This window comes from Leguminivora glycinivorella, chromosome 8 (assembly GCF_023078275.1).
Source record: "Leguminivora glycinivorella isolate SPB_JAAS2020 chromosome 8, LegGlyc_1.1, whole genome shotgun sequence".
Classification (NCBI taxonomy): domain Eukaryota; kingdom Metazoa; phylum Arthropoda; class Insecta; order Lepidoptera; family Tortricidae; genus Leguminivora; species Leguminivora glycinivorella.
In genome coordinates, this window is record NC_062978.1 from 7,060,153 (window position 1) to 7,085,169 (window position 25,017).

Below are 25,017 nucleotides of genomic sequence, written 5' to 3' on the forward strand. Positions count from 1 at the left end.
AATCATTATGCGATTTTCTAAGTCGATACTACCAACGGAAGAAATATTATGGCAGCCTTTGTTCCTTGTACCGTTTCACCTACTAATTGGACCGTTGTTCAAAAAGGTAATCTTGTCCTTGATGTTTTTCCTTTACTTAATTATATCTTCGGGAATCATGACAAATACAGGCGAGCCAAAAATACGTAGACAAAATATCCATCCATCTGAGTATAGCAGCCATTAAAGCGCCCGTCTTTGGACATAAGTAGACCTCTCCATTCTAGTCATACTAGTTATGAAAAAAAAGCTGCACTTTTGGATGGAAGCAAGCCGCTTTGCATGGTGATAGTAGACATCATAGTAAACGATTTTTTCCGAGGATATCGAAATTTCATCCCTTAGGAAGCGAGGTGTTTTATGAAAATTTAAAAAAATTCTATCTTTTTATTGTGTAGTCCGATTTTGACAAAACGTATCTCAAATGAAAGGTATTAATTTTTGTAATTAAAAAAAAATACAAAGAAAAAAAATTTGAAAGAAAAGTAAGAAAAAAATTTAAAAAAGTTAATTTACGTCTCGCACTGAATAACTTCAAAGAATGACAGACAAAATATACAATGTCGATATACGAGTTTTTTTAATTGAAGACAGATAAATTTATAGTTGAAAACTGAAGACCGCATTGAAATCGGATTAGCATTTTTTAAGATACAAGTTGCCAAAGTTGGGAAAGATCGCTTTATATGGCCACTTTGAAATTCCTTTGCCAGAAAGTCAGAAATAATATGTTTTTCTGACACAGAAAAATACATAGTAACAGTACACATCAAAATAAAATTAAAAATTCCGAGGATATTATAATTTCATCCCTCAGAACGACGAGCGTAGCGAGGTCGGTTACGAAAACCGAAAAAAAAATCTCATTTTTCTGTACGTCGTCCGATTTTGACAAAACATGTTTCATTTGAAAGGTATTGCTTTATGTAACTTAAAAAAAAAAATATTGAAAAAAATTGGAAAAAAAATGTAAGATTTTTAAAAAAAAAACCTTAATTTTCGTATCACTCTGAATAACCGCAAAAAACGGTAGACACGGTGTATAATTTCGATATATGATTTTTTTAAATTAAATACAAATAAATGCATGATTATAAACTAAAAACCGAATTGAAATTTAATCAGTAGTTTTTAAGATGCAAGTTGTCAAAGTTGGCTTAGTTTGTTTATATGGTCGCTTATAAATTCCTTAGGCAGAAAGTCAGAAACATTATATTTTTCTTACAGTTAAAAGTATGCATAGGTAATAGACATCATAATAAACATTTTTTTACGAGGATATAAAAAATTCATCCCTTGAAAAGCCGAGCGTAGCGATGTCTGTTACGAAAAACAAAAAAAAGGCACTTTTTTTTTTATTGGATCGTCTTTCTAAGGGTTTCTAAGGAGTGAAATTTTTATATCCTTGTAAAAAAATGTTTATAATGATGTCTATTACCTATGCATACTTTTAACTGTAAGAAAAATATAATGTTTCTGACTTTCTGGCTAAGGAATTTATAAGCGACCATATAAACAAACTAAGCCAAATTTGACAACTTGCATCTTAAAAACTACTGATTCGATTTCGATTCTGTTTTTAGTTTATAATCATGCATTTATTTGTCTTTAATTTAAAAAATCATATATCGAAATTATACACCGTGTCTACCGTTTTTTGCGGTTATTCAGAGTGATACGAAAATTAAGGTTTTTTTTTAAAATCTTACATTTTTTTCCAATTTTTTTCAATATTTTTTTTAAGTTACATAAAGCAATACCTTTCAAATGAAATATGTTTTGTCAAAATCGGACGACGTACAAAAAAATGAGATTTTTTTTTCGGTTTTCGTAACCGACCTCGCTACGCTCGTCGTTCTAAGGGATGAAATTATAATATCCTCGGAATTTTTAATTTTATTTTGATGTGTACTGTTACTATGTATTTTTCTGTGTCCGAAAAACATATTATTTCTGACTTTCTGGCAAAGGAATTTCAAAGTGGCCATATAAAGCGATCTTTCCCAACTTTGGCAACTTGTATCTTAAAAAATGCTAATCTGATTTCGATGCGGTCTTCAGTTTTCAACTAAAAATTTATCTGTCTTAGATTAAAAAAAACTCGTATATCGACATTGTACATTTTGTCTGTCATTCTTTGAAGTTATTCAGTGCGAGACGTAAATTTACTTTTTTTATTTTTTTCTTACTTTTCTTTCAAATTTTTTTTCTTTGTATTTTTTTTTAATTACAAAAATCAATACCTTTCATTTGAGATACGTTTTGTCAAAATCGGACGATACAATAAAAAGATAGAATTTTTTTTAATTTTCATAAAACACCTCGCTACGCTCGGCTTCCTAAGGGATGAAATTTCGATATCCTCGGAAAAAATCGTTTACTATGATGTCTACTATCACCATGCAAAGCGGCTTGCTTCCATCCAAAAGTGCAGCTTTTGGCCAAAAATTCTCCATAACAAGTATGACTATTCATCCACGTCTGTCATTGCCATTTACATCCAGTTCTCACCAGCTTGTTGGCAGATGTCATCCTCCCAGGGGTGGCTTGCGTCGACCGCGAGCGCGTGTTAGCGGGGCATATCGTATTTTTTTACATAAGTACTTTTGCCCTTGTGTTTAAAAGCCAAATGAGAATATTTTGAATACAATAATTTTTATTAGTCAAAAACAGACGTGATTTTACATTTCAATTTTTATACCTAAGTAAAATTGGAATGGCTACAAAATATTGATATAAACTTTAGTCAACGATTTATGGGCCACCCTGTAACATCCCTCTTATTATTTTAAGCCCATAAGTGTTTTGGCTTGTCTGTTTTGATTATATTAAGGTAGGGGCTATCAAAATAAATGTCAACTTAGCTTGGCATGAATGACACTCACTATTTAAAATCATAAAATAAAACCTATGACATAGGATAGATTTGTTTTAAAACCACTATTCGTTTATGAAATATCGATAAGATGCTAGTATCATGAATTACTTTGGCGATGCTGATGAATTTCTGTCGATGATGCCCAACTCACCAAGCCGCTTGAACCTCCACACTGTCAACCACATGCTAAAAAAGTCCATTAAAGCACTGTCAAATAATAGTCAATGACGTGAGCTACATAGAACACTAGGCAGGTGGCGAGGTACATCATGATGAGGATCTGAACCAACATGGTGCGGCGCGACTCGCGAGTCGACTGGGGAAGCCGTGTAACCGGCGGGACGGCGCAAATCGTGTTGGGGGTTAATTAGTGGAAAGCGGCTGTTTAGCGGTTTTGGCTTATGTTGTGTAACGTCTGATGATTTGTAATTTGATAAATAAATAAGATTGTAAGGACACAGATCGACCTACCCCCAAAGTAACTTACCCCCGCACTATATATGTACCTACACAGACTCACTTAATATCTTATTTAGGTAAATTCGGTAACGGGCGGTTTGGAGCAACCGACCCTCCTCCTCCGCCACACATAAAGCGTTTTGATAGCGTAGCGTTAGCGGAGCGCAATGATAGCGGTGCGCCGGACGAACGCTGGCGACGATGGCGTTCCGCTCGCAATCCGCGCTCGTTATCAAAAACTGACGATGAAAGCAAAATGTGTCAAATTTAAAAACTTGACTAAAAACAAATGTCGAAACAAATGACGATCCACTGGTGAAGCCGATTTTATGGCAGAATAAAATTTGACAGTTAGGCGCCTTTTACCCTTCTGTCACACCTCGGACACTGGCGATCAAATATATGAAAGAGGCGCGTTCCTAGCACAGTCTAAGCTCGTGTAGGTGAACGCGTATTATGATCGTATGAGTGAAATATGACAGGGTCGACTGTTCGCGTTTTTGACTGTGAGGTAACCGAGAGGGGGTGGGCGGCACTTTCAGCGGGGAGCAGGAGTGGCCATACTGTACGATAGTACTCTTTATTATACTGTGCTTCTGTCCCTCTAGCACAACTTGCATCGCGCGATAAGGCAAGTTGTGCTAAAGGGTCTAGTGTTTCGGGTGTCCAACTGTCCATGGCCAGCAGTGATCTGTGGTGTATGTATATCTATAGATATACAGGGTGGGGCCTGTAACAAAAGCAAAAAATTAAACTGTAGGCTATACTCCTTAAACTGACCAACATTTGTTCAGTGACTTTTAAAAATTATGAAGTCTTTAAATTTTAAATTTTTCATACAAAATAAATATTAGCTTCAATGTACGCCATTATTGTTGTCATTGACGTTGTCTGTCACACTTTAGACTTAACAGAATTCGCAATACGTTACCTCTTAGAAAAAACTTTCAAGGGTGATAAAAATCAAAATACAAGTTATTTTTAAAAGTCGCTGAACAAATGTTGATCAATATTAGGAGAATAGCCTACAGTTTAATTTTTTGCTTTTGTTACAGGCCCCACTCTGTATATCTCATGTATCATCCATGTATTGGGTAGTCTGTAATTTGAGTTTGAACAATAAACACATGTAATCGAGCTCCCTATTTTATTGATATTCCGCCAACCGTACAGATCGCTTACCTGCCTTCTCGTTTACCTATTATTACATAAATAACTCCATATGTTGGTGGCGTTGCAATCGACTCTGTAAGTGTTGTAACCAGCGATAGAATATTAATTAGTTAGTAGTAAACATTTATCGACCGGCCGGGTGGGAATCCCCGTGTATCGCCTACTGTAATATTTAACAAAGGTGTTCCCTACGTTCGTCCGAAATTGAACGAAGAATAAAACGGAACTGACTTACACGGGCTTAGTATTTGTCATTAACCCCCGACGCAAAAACGACGGGGTGTTATAAGTTTGACGTTTCTGTCTGTCTGTCTGTGTGTGTGTCTGTCTGTGGCATCGTAGCTCCCGAACGGATGAACCGATTTAGATTTAGTTTTTTTTGTCTGAAAGCTGAGTTAGTCGGGAGTGTTCTTAGACATGTTTCATGAAAATCGGTCCACTGTGTCGGGGGATTTTTCAAAATATAAATTTTGTGGTTAGGTTATTACATGTCTGGTAGAGATTGCTATAATCTAATGAAAGAATAGACGCGCTCCTGAATCTGAAGCTGTAGGTCCTGGGTTCAAATTAAAGGTAATTTAGGTACTAATAATAAGGCGCCTATACTTGTAATTTCATCATCAATACGTATTTTGTTAGCTGTTCAATATTCGATGTAGGTAATTAAGTATAGTTCACATAGCTGATAGTGATAGCTCCTTGTTTCAAAGAAGTCTTACTGAGCTTGATTGTTTTTATTTCACAATGAATGACGGTGTCCTTTTATGTTGTATTGTCATGTTTGCGTCGTTTAATTTATTTATGCTCGTACTTATCTAAAGCCAGACTGATATCCTATTAATTTAAAATAATCCGTTGAAGATAACTCTGCGCCGACTAATATGTTTTTTTTTTTATTATTATACTTTGACATTAAAATTTTGCGAAATCGGTGGACAGTTAGCTAGTTTTTAACCCCCGACGCAAAAACGACGGGGTGTTATAAGTTTGACGTGTCTCTGTCTGTCTGTTTGTCTGTCCGTGTGTGTGTCTGTCTGTGGCATCGTAGCTCCCGAACGGATGAACCGATTTAGATTTAGTTTTTTTTTGTATGAAAGCTGCGATTGTCGGGAGTGTTCTTAGCCATGTTATATGAAAATCGGTCTACTATGTCGCGGTCGGTTTTTTCCAATAATTTAATTTTGTGCTTATAGGTTATAGGTATTTATATTCACATTAATAAGATAAACTTCCTTTTCCGGCACAGTTCCATTCAAATTTGAATGCAACCTTGCAAAATCTTGCGCATTCTGTCCAACTTATTGGTACAGATACGGAGTTTAAAAATAATATTATACATTTATGCACAAAACTTTCGTCTAAGTAAGAAAGTTTTTAGGATTAGGTCAGCAAAGTACATACAAACTCGTTGAATCTTTGCAAATTTTCGACACCCCCTAAGGAAGTTTCGTAACGTATTTTAACTAGAGTTTGAAATTGCGAGTTTTATTTCTGTAGTGATAGTTTTCTTCGTAACAAAGTTTTTCTTCCAATAATGATATATTTAAAACTTATATAAAATTTTTCACCACACCAACTGGTAAAGGCTTTCTTTTCTATTCGAAAACAGATAGCAAAATTGCATTTTATCCACAAGGGGGCAAAGTAATTTCATATAAATTTTAACTCGATGTCTTAATCTGGCTGCTAGATTTTACCTCTAAATGATGATTTTGAATCATAAATATTTAATAAATTGATGGATTTGATTTATTTTGATGTTTTATAGTCAGTATTTTGTTCGTGTTGGTGTGGTGAAAAAGTTTGTGTTTCACTCGGTGGCAAAGTTTGTTTAACCTTCGTGCCTTGATACCCTCAAGATTCCACTTTTTGAACCACTCGCTACGCTCGCGATTCAATATTGGAATCTTAATTTGCTTGCTCAGGTATCAACATTGGCACGTGAGGTTAAACAACTACTTTGCCCCCTTGTAAAACAAATAACTATAGCCTATTAAACTTCTAACACTGATTTAATATTTTTATTTTATATTTTTTTTCCCAGATTCAGAAAACCATTGTTTATCATTTTGCGTTAAAATAAAAAAGCATTTAAGGGTTAAGATAAATATTGGCTTAAAAACATTGGCGTAAATAAACTATATATTTACTTTTACTTATGTACAGTACGATTAACATCAGTTAACGATTCGGGTTTTCTATCTATCTTGCTCGCACCGCACTTATGTGATCCCGATAAAAGCCGAAACCGAAGAGTAAAAGCCGTGGGTATTATGTGTCAGCTTCGGCTACGCACACGCTTTCCAAAAGTCTGGAACAAAGTCGTTTCGTGATGGCAAAGACATACAGTAAGCGATTAAGGAGATGATTAGCGACAATATCTTTCGGTTTCTGCCGTATTACCTACCTTATTCCGTGCTTTCGATGAATAATCAAGAATCATCCTTATCAGACTGAATGATTAATTCGTTTATTAGAAAACACAATCTCCCGACAAGAAAACACAATTTCGCCAGCGATGGCAGGTTAACTTGGACTCCTTTTTTACAGATTGGCCAGTTGTAGCTCAAGATCGAGAAAGATGGAAAAGATAGGGAGGCCTTTACCCAGCGGTGCATAATATAAAATAAGGGCATCACTTTAAGGAGAAAAAAAAGGAAAAGAGAAAAAAAAAATGCCACAGCCACTTACTGTGAACAGTTTCGCCAGCAGTCCCCGGCGTGCTCAGCGACTCGAGCGTGTCACGGCTGTCCACCGGCCGCAGCGCCAGCTCCACCGTGTCCGGCGAGCCGCCCGGCCACGCCATGCTCCATCACTGACGCGCCGCACACATGCCTGACACACTCCACTACTAGCGCGCAATGGACGGGACACTAGCGATCTTATCGCGGTACGCGGGTGTATTAGTGGAAGTCACTTGAACACTTTTAAGCACCTTTCGTTCATGATAAAATAAGTGGCTTTTGTTAAACTAGAGCGACAGTGACGCTTGATTAAAGTGACATGTTTTTTTCTTTCACTTTTATTTTACCTTTTGGAAAATACGAGTACCTGCTTATCCAGTAGTAAAGAGAACCTTTTCTTAATTTAATCCCGCTGCTAAAGCAAACTAAAGTTTGGTAAAATAATTAGTATAGGTACCTAATTAGGTATTTTAAGTACCTACAGTTGAACTGTTACCTATGTTTTCGGGTTGTGTAACAGATTCATGTAAGATTGTTAACTAATGATAATGACAAATAATTACTTCACCACACACACAGTAAAGCTCTTGAGTATTGGGTACTTATGATTAATTACCCACATGAGCAAACTAGAACTTCGTGGAACAAACCTATTTCTCAGAATATTATGTAGTTAGCTTTCAGCTCCTGTTATTGATCTACCAGACGAAGCCAACCAATGAAATCAATACGAGTTCAACGGTATAGTATTTTATACAATCGTGATATAATACAAAGCTTTTCAGTCGAGTACCATGTTTAGGCCACGAAGCTTGCTGAGTGGCCTAATAGTACGGTACGAGAGTGAAAAGCTTAATTATATCAATCACTATTGTATACAATACTTTTTCTACGAGTCATCATCTTCATCATCAATGGACGGAAATATCATCATTCATGCAAGTTAAAATTAATGTTAATAGAGTCGTTCACCGTTGTATCAACATCAAATTAGCAACTAACTAACTAGCAACCAATTGTTTGTAATAACCATCTCTGATTGGCCGATAACGCGACAGATTTAAAAAAATGTGTTTCAGATGCAGGAAAATTTGCCAGTTATCGCTAATTAGTATAGAAATTGTATGAAGTTCTATTTTTGAAATTATTACAGTTAACTAAAGTCAACTATGATGAGCTTATTATAATTGAGTCGGAACTGCCATAGAGTATCCAACACTGAAAAGTTAGCACTTATAGTTTAGTCTGTGGTGTCCTAATTGACAGATTACAGTCGACAAGTAGAAAAAATATATTTTATTTTTACCGGCAGATAATATCACTGATGGTAATAACGAATGCATACTTTGTTTGGACCGCGTTGCCACTGGTTTTATGTTATAATTGATCCCACAATTCAGTTATTTTTAGGGTTCCGTACCAAAAAGGTACAACAGGAACCCTTATGGTGCGACTCTGTCCGTCTGTCTGTCCGTCTGTCACATTCCTAAATATCTCGAGGACTACTAATGCTATCAACTTGAAATTTGGAATAGTTGTGAACATTGTAAACCTCTACAAATAGAAAGTATATTTTTTTTTAATATATTAATTTTAATTGTAGAAAATGGCCAAAATGAAAGGGGGCAAACTGTAAATTTCAAGTTACTAGGTCAAGTGGGGTATCGTTGGAAAGAGCTCAAATTGAACGTAAATAAGCTATTTTTATAATTTTTTTGTTGTGGAAAAAAAAAAAAGAATTTTGAAGGAAAATGTAAAAAAAAATACCGTCCCCCCCCCCCCCCTTATCTCCGAAGTTTACCAACGAAAAATTATGAAAATTTTAGTAAACATTGGTTTTATGCTATATATTACAGGAAAAATATAATCGTGTTTGTATTTTGAATACTTTTTTTTTAATTCACAAAAAACTTTTCAGATATTTACTTTCAATTTACCCACCCTTGCGGATGTATATCGTACTTCAAATTAATACGAGGTGTTACGTAAACCATCTTCTGTCCAATAAAGTAAAAACTGTTTAAACATTATAAAGAATTATCGCGCGGAGATGGCGCTATACACTATAATACTCATTAGTGCCTATACTTTTGTCTTCTAGTCAAGTCATTAGAGTTATATGAAAATATGAGATTATTTTTACTAGTTAGTTTGAAAGAAAGTTTGTACGGAACCCTCGGTGGGCGAGTCCGACTCGCACTTGGCCGGTTTTTTTTTACATTGAAACACAATCTTAATACAAATTATACAGGGTGGTATAAAAAGGACCGTTCAAACTTCGCAAAGTGACTTTTGAGGTCATGAACAACTTTTATTATGGGACCAATGCTGAAATCACAAAAAAAAATTGGCTGTTCCATAGAAATGAGCGGCATCATCACAGCCAAATTTTTTTTGCGATTTCAGCTTTGGTCCCATAAGAACTCTTGTTCATTGTGGCTTCAAAAGTCACTACGCAAAGTTTGAAATATCCTTTTATTTCACCGTGTAGGTATAATATATTCCAACAATCTCTAAATATTCATACGACGATACAGTATTTAACATTCTTTGTTACTTCTCAGTTAATTCCACAATAATTATTAATTTTATATTACGGGAACTATCCTACATATTCGAGTGTCACTTTACCAATAAGGCTATGATGTTTATAGGAATACAAACGTAGTCTTTAAAAACTTGAAAAAACGACCTTAGGAGACAGGTTTCTAATAGGTCGGCAACGAGCATGCCCCTTGAGTTGCAAGCGTCCATAGGTTACGGTGACAGCTTTTCATCAGGCGGATCATACCTATGCCTGTTTGCCACCTAATATGTGGTATAAAAAAAGGTCCTACACCAAACCTACATAAAATTAGGTAAAAATATTTTCCATAAAGTCAGTACCGAGGGTGGCCCATACAACCATTTCAGTCGCAAAATCTTCAAATCAGTAACTAACTGTCAAATGTGACATAACGCGTGGTAACGTCGTGCAAACAATGCGACCGTATTGTTACAATAACAAAATGTAGTCGTCGTGTGCACTCGTTACGGTAACAAAATGTGTACGAATTTGTGGCTGTCAATGTCACTGTCAGAATGACTTTTAACGACACTTTATTAGTCGACGTTTGCACACATAACGGTAACAACATGTGGAGGAATTTGTGGCTGTCATTGTCACTGTCAGAACGGTTTCTGACAGTGACATTGACAGAATTTGTACACACATGTGTAGGTCTAATTACCGAACTGCTCCTAAACCACTGTAACCGCAAATGACAATCTGAAATACGAAGGTTTCTCAAACTTTCTTGTGAAGTTGTGGATTGGTTGCTTTGAATCATTTAAATATGAGCGAATTAAATAATAATAAACGACGACGACCATTTAAGCACTCTTCGACATTTTATAGAAATGTGGGAAAGTTAAGAAAAGTGCAGAATGATAATACAAATAGATAAGCACTTTATAGTTACTTAATGTATTAAATATATAATTTTTAATTCTTATTGATAAAAATGAAGTGCAGTGTTGCTTTACACAATAAAAGTAGGAATCAAATGAAATAGAGTAAAATGAAATAGAGTATTTACTGTGATATTAATAGAATTTCTGTTGCGCAATGATAGTTTTTTTCAGTACAGATGCTGCTTTTTACACGCAGTAGTGCGAGCAAATCAAGCAATGATTCATTTCTTGTCTGGTCGAAACTCTTAGCTTAGATTTAGGTACTGAAAATCTTCATACGATACACGTGCGAAAAGGACATTCACAACTCGTGTCGATTTAAAACACTCCCTTCGTTCGTGTATTAATTTATCGCTACTCGTATCGATTTTCCTCTTTTCCGCACTCGTATCTACAAGTATTTTGTTTGGGTTACAAAAAAAACACATTATTTACTCTACTACGTTTTATTTATGTCTCTTTAACATTACAAATTTGTAGACACTTATCTATACAAAAATCTTGACAAAAGAAGTACAGATCGCTGAAATTAATGTTGATAGTAATATTATTGATGACTACTTCAACAAGTGTCAATTGTGAAATGCCGCAAAATACTAGTTGCTCTATAGAAGACCATAATAATATGATCCCCGATCCTTTACAACCCAGCAGCTCGGTACGCACGTTACATTTTTTTTAAATCTTCTTTAGTGAGGGCAACTGAGTACGACGGCATATTTAATTGTTTATAAAGTTTGAGGATACCTGGAAAAAATTAATACAAGAATTAAGCCATTTTGAAAATAGCTTTCGGTCACGCGTGTACGCTGCGACCATTTTGCGACCGTTTGTCGACCGTTTGGTGACCGTTTGGCGACTGTTTTTTTACATGGAATATTACCGTCTTAATCCATATTTGAACAACTTTATTGGTTTTCTAGGCATTATTTTTAATATTTCAGTATAGTATATGCACCGGAGCACTAAAACTTCACCAATCAATATACATAACACGCAAACACCGAGTAGTCAATAATATTATTACTGGTTAAACTGAGGTAAATTGATGGCGCGTTGATAAATTTAGACTTATTTTATGAAATCACTCGAGCAATTTAATTGGCCATGGTAATTAGCCCACATTATATTACAAATGCAAACAATATTAATCTTTAACAAATTCTTACGCCATTACATTTTAATGTCAAATGGTTTTATTTCTTTTTTACTTTGACGTCTCTGACAGTCGCCATTTGAAAAGAATGAAATGAACGAATGATTTTGGGAAAGTAGTCGCCAAACGGTAACAATGTGTGCACGCGTAGTGCACACTTCTGTCACTTCTGTGACCATTTGTGCCTGTTACCAATCGTCCCCATTTGGGTCGCCGCGACTAAACGTCGACCGTACTGTGACTAAACATTGAGACCCGAAGACCTGTGTGTACACAAAATAGGAGGATTTGCGTAGGAACGGCGACCGATTATGGTTATATGGGGGGATGTAGGGATAAAACAGTACCAACCCCTTTCCTCTCAAAAAAGAAATCTGGTGACCATGAAAGCAATCATTCATATACAGTGCCTAATAGCACGTCTAATTCAATACATTTATGATTGTACGATGCCACGAGCTACGTGTGTGTGTGCATTTAGTAGATAATCAATAACGGTCCATGTCATAACAATTATCCAGTGTTGTTTTCTGGTTTATTCAGCATTGTAAACATTCTCATGTTCATTTTCATTTCATTTAAGGCAAATAAACGTTGGTAGTTTTAGTTACAAACAAGTACCCTTACTTAACATGCAATTAAAAATTAAAATCAATTAAATTCTTAACCTGCTTATTCTCTAGTGATTGGATTCGGTAGTACTCGTAGTAAAAAAGTAGTTGCCAGTTGCTGACTTAAAAGAAACCTATATCATATGGCCCAAAGTTCATTTTCACATGAGCTCGTCTTTCTCTCATGAACACGAACCCATCATAGCACGGCATGATAAGAGTAGGTACGGGCAACACTAGTATTTTTTGAGCGCATTTGTGATGTACTAAGTGATATTTTAATTTAAATAAACCTTAATAGTGCGTTTTCACATTATCCGATCCGATATCGGATGTCGGACCGATATCCCATACATTACAGGCGCCATTTTGGTTTTTTTCCATTGAAATCCCTTCTGACATCCTATATTTAGATCGGATAATGTGAAAACGGACATAGGTACCCATCGCGTTTGATAAAAATGCTACAATTTAATGGTCTGTAAAACTGACTTTACATATATATAGAAATTCTCTTGTGTGCATTTTTTTAGTTTATTGCGTGAGCATCCGGGGCATATCAACTGGAGCTAAATCTTGTTTACTTTATTAGTTTAGCGAACAAAGCTCTTAGTTTGAAAGAAATAACTTTGTTAAACAGGACATGCGCGCTGCATATACAAATAATGCAGCATGCGGGCCTTGCAGGCTTAGTAGCGCCAAGGATGATTTATATAGGATTTACCATTTTCATACTAAGATTCCATGCGCGGATCCAGGGGGGGGGTCATGGGGGTCATGACCCCCCCCTGGAGCCTAGGTTGGCCATACAAATAGACCACGTGACCCCTCCTCTGGGGCCTGGGCCTTTACCACGTGACCCCCCCCCCTGGGCATAAAGCTGGATCCGCGCTTGTAAGATTCGTACCTAAATTTTTAACCCTACATATTAAATACTATCATAAAAACACTGATGATGTCTACATTTTTTTTAAATGTATATTGACGTGATATCATGATATTAAAATAAAGAAGCATGTCATTTATTGTTGTAAAAAATAAAAACACGCGAAAATATTTGGGGAAAATACGATTTTGGCCACTTCCAGGCTGCGGAACAGCACCATCTAGTTTTGAGCTTACGCTTTTTTGTATGGGCTTTTCTGTCTGTCTGTCCCGGTATTATATCGTCCTTGGTAGCGCCAACCACTATGATGTTGTTGTTTCAAAGTGTAACCTATTTACCTAATAGGGATAACATATTTTTTTAGAAAATTTTAAAGACTACTATTTTCTTATTTGGTATCTTTATTTTTATACAGACTCCGAATTCTCAAATCTTGATTGGTTTTTTATTTAAGAATAATAATAATAATAAAAAAAAAAAAAAAAAAAAAAAAAAAAAAAAAAAAAAAAAAAAAAAAAAGACGCTGTCAACTACAAACATGTTTTGCTAATCTCTCTTAATTTTTTTTGGATATTTTGTATTTACATGTTGATTTTTGAGTTACTTTTTATGGAAACCAGAACCCAAGTCAGTTCTACATGTGACCAAACTTGTATTGGGTATATTTCATAAAAATTATCGACATGTACGACAAGACAAATATCACGGAATGATCACAAGAAGCAAAACACGCGGACAATCAGCGGTTCTACAAAGCGCACGCCCACCACCCTCGCCCGCCTCGTCCGTCTCCTCGCAACCGCCGTCGAGCGACGAGTTCGCTACCGCGGCCGACACCAGCGAGTCGAGCGACGAGAGCGGGCCGCCGCCGCCGCCGCCACGACCACCAGCGCGACGAGGGCGGCCACCGCTGCCGGCACGCTTGGGGCCTGCGGGACATCCTGCCCCGCCCACGGCTCCCGCTGCCGGTGGTGTAGTGCGCCGCATGAGATGGTCTCAGTTGATGAACGAGAATGTCATGCGAGCGTACTATGGGGCTACAGAGGGGGAACTAGGCTGTCCGCGTATCGTTCAAGAATGCTGCTTCTGTTTCAGACGCTTGAACCCACCACCACCGTATCGGAGCAGCGACTGTCGGATCAGGTGCGTGTCATTCAGCGGTCAAAGCGGTTGGATGACGCCACACTTGATCGGCTTCGCCAGGAGGCTCTCGCTACTTGCGCGGACCCCGCCTCGGGGCGGGATTTGCCCGCCATGTCGCCGGACCCGGTGCCCGAACCCGACCTGGCACCGGAGGCGCCGCGGGTTGATTCCGGTAACGACGGCGGGGACTTCGCGAGTCAGAGCGAGAGTGAGCCTGCCAATGAGCAACTGAGGAGGTCTTTGGAAGAGGCGATTACGCAGTATCGCTCCACAAACAACCCTAGGCCACGATTACCACGTCTGCCCATGAATAGACGCAATCTAGCGCTAATAGGAGCCTTAAATGCTTTACTAGATCCATATATGCGGACTAGTAAAGATCTAGATGATACACACTCGATCATGTACTGCGGGGCCATCGCGGCGTGCCGTGTTGCTCGAGTCAAGTTTCCGGACGCTGACCGTGCAACTAGGACCGCCGGAGGTGTCCCTGCATGGCAAGTACGGATCGAGCGTCGTATCAACTCGTTTAGGACTCTCATTGCAAAGCTGATCTGCTTCAGAGGGGGTAATAATCGCCCCCGAGTAATGCGCTTTGTGAACCAGGCGTTCGCGGGGACGGGCATCAGGCCCCGCGACTATTTGGCCAATGTCACAGAGCGCATCGACTTCCTGAAGCAGAAAGTCTATGCATGGGCAAGCCGTATTCGCCGCTACAGAAAGCGTGTGGACCGATTCCAGCAGAATCGTCTTTTTCAAAGCGACCAAAGGAAAGTATACCGAAGGTGGGAGGAAACCGACCCTCGTGTGTCCGACGTGCGGCTACCGGATGCTACTGCCATGTCTGATTTCTGGCGTAGCATCTGGTCGGTGCCCGTTGAGCACACGGAGGGCGAGTGGATGGCCGTTGTCGAACGTGAGTGCGAGAACATCGAGCCTATGGGGGCTATCACCATCAGCCCCGACGACGTAAGTTGTGCTACCCGTACAGCCCAGAACTGGAAAAGTCCTGGACCGGACGGATTGCACAACTTCTGGCTAAAATGGTTTCGATGCTCGCACTCGCGTTTGGCAACGCAATTTCAACAAGCCCTCGATCTTGGTTCTCTCCCACCTTCCCTAACAACTGGTGTTACTTTCCTGCTCTATAAGTCCGGTAGTACCACGGAAGCAAAAAACTACAGACCCATTACGTGCTTGCCTACACTTTACAAGCTCCTTACATCCATTTTGAGAGCAAAAATTAACGCGCATATTGTCGCTAACAACATTCTGGCTCCCGCTCAAAATGGATGTAGGGTTGGGTCCCGTGGTACTAAAGAGCTCCTCCTCATAGACATGACCATCTGCCAACAAGTTCGGCGGAACAGGGGAGCCATCTCAGCCGCTTGGATTGACTATAAGAAGGCCTATGATTCGGTGCCTCATTCATGGCTGAGAAGGGTATTGGAGCTGTATAAACTTGATGCAGCTTTAATATCCTTCCTGGCTGCATGTATGAGGCAGTGGACCACAGTCCTTCGTCAACCAGGAGGCAGGGATGACCCCCCTGGCCCGCAGGACTTCATAAGGATTGAGCGAGGAATATTCCAGGATGACAGTTTGAGTCCATTATGGTTCTGCCTAGCTCTGAATCCCCTCAGCACGCTGCTGAAGGATTCTGGGCTAGGTTGCCGGCTTCGGAGAGAGGGTGAAGTCATCTCTCACCTTCTGTACATGGACGATCTCAAACTATTTGCACCGAACGCCCAAGACCTGATGGTGCTATTGAAAACCACAGAAGTTTTCAGTACCGCCATCAGAATGGAGTTTGGTGTCGATAAGTGTGCGGTTATGCATGTACAGCGGGGGGAGGTTGTAAATTCAGAAAATTTACAACTTTCTGAGACGATGTCGTTCAGATCTATCTCTGAATCAGAAACCTATAAGTACCTTGGTATGTCACAGTCGTTGGGTATTGAGGATGTTGGCATTAGACGGTCGGTGAAGGAGCGCTTTTTCAGTCGGCTCACAAAAGTCCTTAACAGTCTTTTGTCAGGAGGCAACAAAGTGCGCGCCTTTAACGCCTGGGTAATGCCTCTACTCACATACTCCTTTGGCATACTACGGTGGACCCAGACTGAGCTGGACGCCCTGGATCGGAGGGTCCGTTCACTGCTTACCACACATCGTATGTTACACCCGCGCTCGTCTGTTATGAGATTGTACATCCCACGGAAGTGCGGAGGTCGAGGTTTCCTAAACGCCAAAGATCTCCACAACCGTGAGGTGTACAATCTCAGGAATTACTTCCTTAACAACGAGTGTGGGATGCATCGTGATGTGGTGGCAGTTGACGGAAACCTCACGCCGCTCTCCTTGGCGAAAGAGAACTGGCGCAAACCTGTGGTACTAAGTACTGCGGACCGCAAGGCGGTATGGGAGAGCAAGCAGCTACACGGGCGGTTCTACAAGGCCCTCACGGGACCCGATGTAGACCTGCTCGCATCGGTGAACTGGTTACGATTCGGGGACCTCTTCGGAGAAACCGAGGGTTTTGCCTGTGCAATTGCGGACGAAGTTATGATGACGAACAACTACCGGAAATATATCCTGAAGAACGGTACGGTCGACATTTGTCGGGCATGCCGCCGTCCCGGAGAGTCACTCAGGCATATCATTTCCGGTTGTTCTCATCTTGCTAACGGCGAGTACCTGCACAGACATAATCTCGTAGCCAGGATTATTCACCAGCAACTTGCTCTTCAATACGGCCTTGTGGACCGCGAAGTACCGTACTACAAGTACTTGCCTGCGCCAGTTCTTGAAAATGGTCGTGCCACGCTCTATTGGGATCGATCTATTATCACTGACAGGACTATTGTAGCCAATAAGCCTGACATTGTGATAATAGATCGACCGCAACGCCGGGCCGTGCTCGTTGACATCACCATCCCCCATGATGAGAATCTCGTGAAAGCCGAGAAGGACAAGTCCAGTAAGTACCTAGACTTGGCTCACGAGATAACCGCCATGTGGGATGTTGATTCAACGATCATTGTTCCGATAGTCGTTTCAGCGAACGGTCTCATAGCGAAGAGTCTCGATCAACATCTTAAGAGACTCTCGCTAGGTGGCTGGATCAAGGGCCAGATGCAGAAGGCGGTGATCTTGGACACGGCGCGGATAGTCCGACGGTTCCTCTCTCTGCAGCCCTAACCACCGGCAGCTTGGGCCCTGCCCCGCTGCTGGCGGCACCCTAGGTTAGGTTTTTTATAATGTGTTTATATGTTTTTTATATTGTTTTGTATGTGTTTTTGTATTTTACTTTTATATTCATATTATAAAAAGCTTAACCTAAGAAGCAAAATAAATAAAGGAAATAATAATAATATTTTCCTTTTTTTTTATTTAATATTTTCCTTGTTGTTTTATGTTAATTTGTCCTTATTTTGCCTGAAACACAGGATTGTTCCTACTTCAATACATTCTGGCATTCGTATAAATTATCACTTATTAAAATTCTTCGTTTTTATTTTTAATAAGAACAACCACTATTCGTTATGTTTTCTCAATATTTTTTTTGGGTGTGTAAAAGCGAACAAGAATATAAGTAATATACCTAAGTTAATTAATTACATACTCGTACTTGACCTGAAATATTTTATTTAGGGTATTTTTGAAATATTACGAGCCACTTTCATTACCTACTTTAAAAATTAATCAATCAATGGATTTATAATTTTATATTGATTACACCGTACTTTTATAGTTTTCATATTTATTATCACCAATTTATTTTAGATTGTTTTTTTTTGTTCCGTTTATAAATATAATTATTGTTCACGAATTAAACATAAACTCGCGCGTACACGTAAGTTACCATATAGTAACGACGGTACTATACGGAACGTTGGCGGCTACTAAACTAGTTCCCAGAAGATAGCACTCGAAGGATAAGATAAGATAAACACTTCTATCTGGTGATAAGGACGAAGACGATCGAGGATATTTAATGCTCTACATTATATTACTTTTATCTGTAGATAGAGTCTCACGCTTAACGTTCTAAAAGTTATCAAGCCGATAAACTTCGTTTGTCCCTTTCTATCACACCAACACGTCTAAAAGGGACAAACGAACTGCGGGGAGCGGTTTGATAATTTTAGTGTCCGTTTATGAATAAGGGTGTGAGTAAGTAGTAAGTTGTTCTAAGGGAGTAATGATTGATAATTTAACGAAACTATCGATATAATATTGACTGTCAAATTATAGTACCTAAGTAGGTACTCAAGCTAGTTTTTGTTCCCTACTACGTTTATACCTACCTATTCACTATTCTTTATATTACCTATATTAACCCAAGGGGGTTAATCTATAATATAATCTAATCTATGAATAAGCATTCCCCTTTGAGCATTTCTGTATTAGTTATTAGTGGAAACTGTTTTAGCTCATGTTTTATTCATATTGTTTATATTTTGTATTATGTATGTATGTATATTGTTTATACTTTTCCGAACTCAAAATCTAAATATGAATGTAGATTTACTACCTACATTAATAATTGCGACTGATGGAGTATACATTAAAAGTTTGACCATAAATTGAACATAGAGGATTGTAATAGTTCTAAAATATTCCGTTTACCTATAAGAACATATCTTCAAAACGCCTTACCCCATCAGGTGCAATTATCCCGATTAACCTTCAGCATTCGGATGTTATAGAAGATATGATATTTCACAAAGGCCGGCTATTGATAAAATGTCATAAATAAATACCAACAAATATTAATTTCGTGGAAATCCGCACCGTGGCCATTAATTATGGACGACAACGTATGAATAAGTTATTGAATCCCGAGCAATGTTTGCATTTAAATTATCATAGACCTCGTCCATAAGGCACTGGTCCCACCGCGAGCTAGTAAGCTATGGGCTATCGGCTATAAAAACGATCAAAAGATAAACACTCCCGTGCAAATAAAAGAGACACGGCTATTTTGATAGCTCACCGCTGGGCGAGTAACTATAAACATGGCCGTGTCTCTTTTATTTGCACGGGAGTGTTTATCTTTTGTTCGTTTTTATAGCCGATAGCTCATAGCTTACTAGCTCGCGGTGGGACCAGTGCCTAACAGGCAGTCAGGCATATTCGGATTTAAAATACCTATTCAATTTAAGTTAAATATCAATGATGTGATGTGTTAGTGTCAAAGTTGATGGTCTTAGTTGATTGAAGACATGTTACTTTTGATACTCAGGCTAGTTACAGTGTCACGCGGACCGTCCGCGCGGAGCGTTCCGCATGACCAATTTGTATGAAGTTAATGTTGTTGTCTTTACTCTAAAACTACTAGTTCTTGTTGAAGGAAAAGTCTATCTCTCTAAATTCTACTGATACTGAACATACGAAGAGTTTCTTTTCCGCAATGTAATTGGTTCTAAAAATGGCCCAAATATTTCATAGTTAAGTCTGCCGCGGAGATTAAGCTTTTACCAGTATTAAAGGACAGGCAAACGACCGGGACATGACGTAGCTGGAAGCATATTCACACTTTTCAAACCTGAGCTTAATTTCTTCGGCATTGGTCTAGTGCACTGTGAGAAAACCGAGGCTCAAAAATATCTTATGCTATATATAGTATCTTATATTACAATCCTAATAGTACGGTACGAGAGTCACTATTGTATCCAAACCTTTTTTCGTCATCAATGGACGTTAAAACATCATTCAAGTTAAAATTTCCTTCACAGTTGTATTAACATCGAATTTCCTGGCAACCAATTGTTTGTAATAACTGTCTGTGATTGGTCGATAATGCGATAGATAAAAAAAAATGTTTTTCAGATGCAGAAAAGTTTGCCAGGTAAGTCCGTTTTCACATTATCCGATCCGATATCGGATGTCGGAAGGATTTAAATGGATGGCGCCTGTAAAGTATGGGATATCGGTCCTACATCCGATATCGGATCGGATAATGTGAAAACGCAGTAACGCAAATTAGTATAGAACTTCTATGAAGTTCTATTTTTGAAATTATTACAGTTAACTAAAGTGAACTGTAATGAAATATTATAGTTGACTAAGTGTCAAAGACTATGCAACACTGAAAAGTCAGCACTTATAGTTTAAAGCTCGGCCACACATGCGCGTTTTGATAGCGTAGGCGGAGCGGTAGCGGAGCGTCAGCGGAGCGCAACGATAGCGGTGCGCCGGACGAACGCTGGCGTTGCGCCCAGCGCCTAGCGGACGCCGGCGGGAACTAACGAGAGCGCGGATTGCGAGCGGAATGCGCGCGGATCATTGCGCTCTGCTAACGCTCCGCTGACGCTACGCTATCAAAACGCTTTATGTGTGGCGGAGGCTGTCTGTGGTGTCCTAATTGACAGATTAAAGTCGACGAGTAGAAAAAGCAGTATTGTGTATATTCGATAACCTATTTATTTGAAATTCAAATTCAGAACTTGATATTCGCGATCCCGGATACCCACATCATGTTACTCACCACGCTTACGCCCAATGAGATTAAATTCGATAGCTAGTGTTGATCTCTGTTGTTTTTTTCATTGCGACTTATAAACGTTACTATGCTAATACGGTCATTCTGACCTCACAGCAGGGCAGGGGTTTGACGACCTTCATGCTACGCAAATGTCAGTTGCTCGCGTGCGGTCCCTTGACAGTGTGCTTTCTGTACTTGCTCATAGATCTAATTACACAATAAATATAAATTTCGCCGATTAGCAAGCCGAGTAACATTTATAATCGAATGTTCCTTTCGGCTAGGCTGTCTGAAATTCGAACAGGCCACACACACGTCGGAAGGCATGGGCAGCGCAAGGTGCGCCGTGCGGGCGCGGCAATCACGGCAGCAGCCGCGCCTTGCCTGTCATGTGAATCTACACACCTAGTCGTTAACGGGGTTACTGACTGACGGGGTTTGCAGGAAATAAAACAAAACCTTAGCTAACACCCTTTTAAATTAAATATGTTACATGACATAAACTCTACGACCGGTCTGGCTCAGTCGGTAGTGACCCTGCCTGCTGAGCCGTGGTCCTGGGTTCGAATCCCGGTAAGGGCATTTATATGTGTGATGACCACAGATATTTGTTCCTGAGTCATGGATGTTTTCTACGTATATAAGTATGTATTTATCTATTTAAGTATTTATATCGTCGCTTAGCACCCATAGTACAAGCTTTGCTTAGTTTGGGGCTAAGTTGATCTGTGTAAGGTGTCCCCAATATTTGAAAAAAAAAAAAAAAAAAAAAAAAAACTCCACCCTGATTGCTAAGTTTAAGTTAGCACTTATCTGCAATTAAGAAATTTAAAGGATATGAAATTGTTTTATTGAATGATAGCTTGCAAGCCCGTTGCCTGCACCACAATTGATTAAATTATAATGATATTTAATGGGGTGGGGCTTTAATGGGGTGGCAACGCGCATGTGACACTGTTTGAGTTGCAGGCGTCCATAGGTTACGGTGATCGCTTTACATCAGGCGGGCCGTATACTTGTTTGCCACCGACGTAGTATAAAAAAAAAAAAAAAATATTTAAATAGGAGAACGGGTTGTCCTACCGGCTGCGCCAGTTAGGTGCTTCCGTTGTTTGAAGTCCGAAAGTTAAAAATAATAGGCCCAGTAAAAGTTTTGCCATAAACGTTCTCATCACAGAATATAGCGTTCCTTAAGTGCGCGGAGCAAAGGTCAACATGTAGAGGTTATTCTAATGAGATGTCAGCGGTTTACCGGATGGACTAAATACATCTAGTCTTACATAATATAGATTTTCCCTGAAATCAAAAAATCCCTTTCGCCATACAGAGGCAAATACCGTGTCTGCTGCGGACACTGACCATTAGGCCGCGCCCAGACTCGTTTTAAGCCAAAAGCCACGCATCGTCCGGCTGCGGGGAATGTTGCCCGAGCTCTGCCGAGCTCTCAGCCCGGCCAGTTTATAAATTACAAGCCGCAAAGTTTAAAAATTACAAGATGATTTATTAATATAATTATTTAGGGCCGGTTGCATCAAACCGTCTGTCACCGTTAAAGCGTTCGTGAAATTTTATTGTATGTTAAATTCCATAGGGGTACGTATCACAATGTCTAAAATTAAAAAACCTAACGTTAAATGACCTACGTTCAAAATACCTAAAATCAAAATACCTAATGATTTTAAATACCTACGCAAGTTTCACCTACGCACGAATTACCGAAATTTAAAATACCTATTGGACTAAATACCTAATGTTTGAAATACCAAAAACTATGTAACCTAAATTTTATACACCAACATTTGAAATACCCTATGGTCAAAATACCTAAAATGATTAACCGGTCAAAATACCGAAGTAGTAGGGTAGGTTCCGCGAGCGTAAAAGAGGGTATTTGAAGTATTAATTTTAAGCATAGTATAGTTACGCATAATTTATCTAGGCATATTTTTGTTTATTCGAATATATGTTGTGCATAAAGGTCTTTCGTCGAGTGGTTTTTATGCATAACATTGTTTAGTCGAAATTTATCACGCAGAATTTTTATCATAGCTAATACTACTATATTGATGTTGCAGTTCTACCCTAACCTAACCAACATTCGTGCATTCTTAACAAAATATTGTATTTCATGAGGTCGCAGTTCTAACCTAACCTAACCGACTCTCCTGACTGCATTTAGTATGGGTGGTTATTCTGATTTTAAGAAATATTCCAAATACAATTTTGCAAATCAATTTTATTCTTAAAAAACAATCGGCGTAAAAAGTATTATGCGAACTCATTTTCGTACAAAGTAATATTAGTATTATTTTATATTATGTCAAATAAGTTTTCTGCCAAATTAACATTCGTCGAAAATCGATTACCTATGCGAAGTCTGTTATGCGAAAATCCTTTCGGACAATTAAAGGCATGCCAAATAGAGGGAACCCGATTGGTTTAAATCCTATATTAGAATAAGTTTAGGTTAGGTTAGAACTCCGCCCTTACACAACAACGAACGGCTTTTAAAGTAGGTTTAAGTTAGGTTAGAACTGTGACCACGCGCAAAAACAGTTTACAGATTAGGTTTAGGTTAGGTAAGTACTGTGACCACACACAAAACAAACAGTTTACAGAGTAGGTTTAGGTTAGGTTAGAACTGCGATCACACAGAAAAGAACTGCTTACAGAGTAGGTTTAGGTTAGGTTAGAACTGCGGCCCTACACATCAACGCACGACCTTTAAAATAGGTTAGAAGAAGGTTTATTAGTTGTGACCAAACATAAAAACAAAAAATTTACAAATTGTAAAATTTTAGAAAAATTAACAATAGAAATACTTAGGTATACACAATTGAAATAATATTACGCGTAATAAATTTTATTTAATGTAAAACAAAATGAAATGAAAAAATACAAAACAAAATACCAAGATATAAAGTATACTCGGAATAAGTTATCTACGAAGTAAAAGTCCACGGTTTAATTTTACTTGTATCGATCATTCTACGATATGAACTGTCGATGAAATGAAATTATTTTAAACGTTGTCTTTGAAATAATATTCGATTAATTGTCTGTCGACGATTCAAGGATAAACTGGTTATTTAAGCCCCATTTATTAGACATTTTTGATTTTCGGATTTAATCATTAGGTATTTCGATTTTAGGTATTTTGAACGTAGGTCATTTAACGTTAGTTTTTTTAATTTTAGGTATTTTGAACGTAGGTCATTTAACGTTAGTTTTTTTTATTTTAGACATTATAATATGCACCTTTTTAAACTTTAGGTATTTTGAATTTCGGTCGAAACACCATTATGTATTTTGATTTTAGGTATTTTTAACGTAGGTCATTTGACGTTAGGTTTTTTAACTTTAGACATTGTGATACGTACCCTTCCATAGACGTCTGCTGCGTGACGATGATGTGTCTGTCAAATGTGGTTGATGCAACTGGCCCTTAAAGTTCTACTTTAAATATGTCTACAAAAAGTGAAAATTTGTTCTTTATAAAATTGTGATTGCCGTCTTATATAAATATCTCTTAAAAAAGTACCTACTTATTTAAGGCATAATAAGTTTTAAGATAAGAAATAAATTAACAGTCGAATGAAAATTGTTTCCACTTCAATAGAATCGGTTGCAGACGTTTTGTTACAATATTTTATAGCTAATTAACTGTTTTTTTTTTCTGTTTCCAGTAGTGCTATCTTCTTTCAGATATTTCTACAACAACAATAATTATCTTATCACGCAGTTCCTATAACCACTTACCACTTTTTTGTCTCTATAAGTTATCAAATTAAGTCGATGTCATCATGTTGTCGCATTGTCATTCGATTTATATAATATTATGTATCTATCAGTTCAACTCAATCGGAAAGGGAATGAAATCTACATAACTTGCAAGATTTGACCCGTACAAACATAGGTACAAGTGGTATAATGCAATGTTAATAAAAGCTTGTAAGTATCTAATATTCAAAATAATTTCTAAAGTTTGGAGAATCTATATGTCGCAGGGAAATGGCCAAAACAGAGATTTCATCAAATCACTAAGGGA

The 25,017-nt window shown here is 38.3% G+C and overlaps 1 protein-coding gene across 4 annotated transcripts in view; it reads right to left on the bottom strand.

Annotated features, from left to right (window-relative positions):
- Positions 1 to 25,017, bottom strand: part of LOC125229235 (probable phospholipid-transporting ATPase IA) — a 144,610-nt gene that overhangs the window by 96,622 nt on the left and 22,971 nt on the right. For 2 of the 4 annotated variants that reach the window (XM_048134042.1, XM_048134045.1), the window contains exon 1: positions 7,241 to 7,562. The exons of 1 other annotated variant lie outside the window; for it this stretch is intronic. In XM_048134042.1, the coding sequence (XP_047989999.1) occupies positions 7,241 to 7,355 (115 nt within the window). In that variant the 5' untranslated portion in view covers positions 7,356 to 7,562. Of the gene's footprint in view, positions 1 to 7,240; positions 7,563 to 25,017 lie in introns of those variants that run through there. One more of the 4 variants, XM_048134041.1, reaches the window with a different exon arrangement.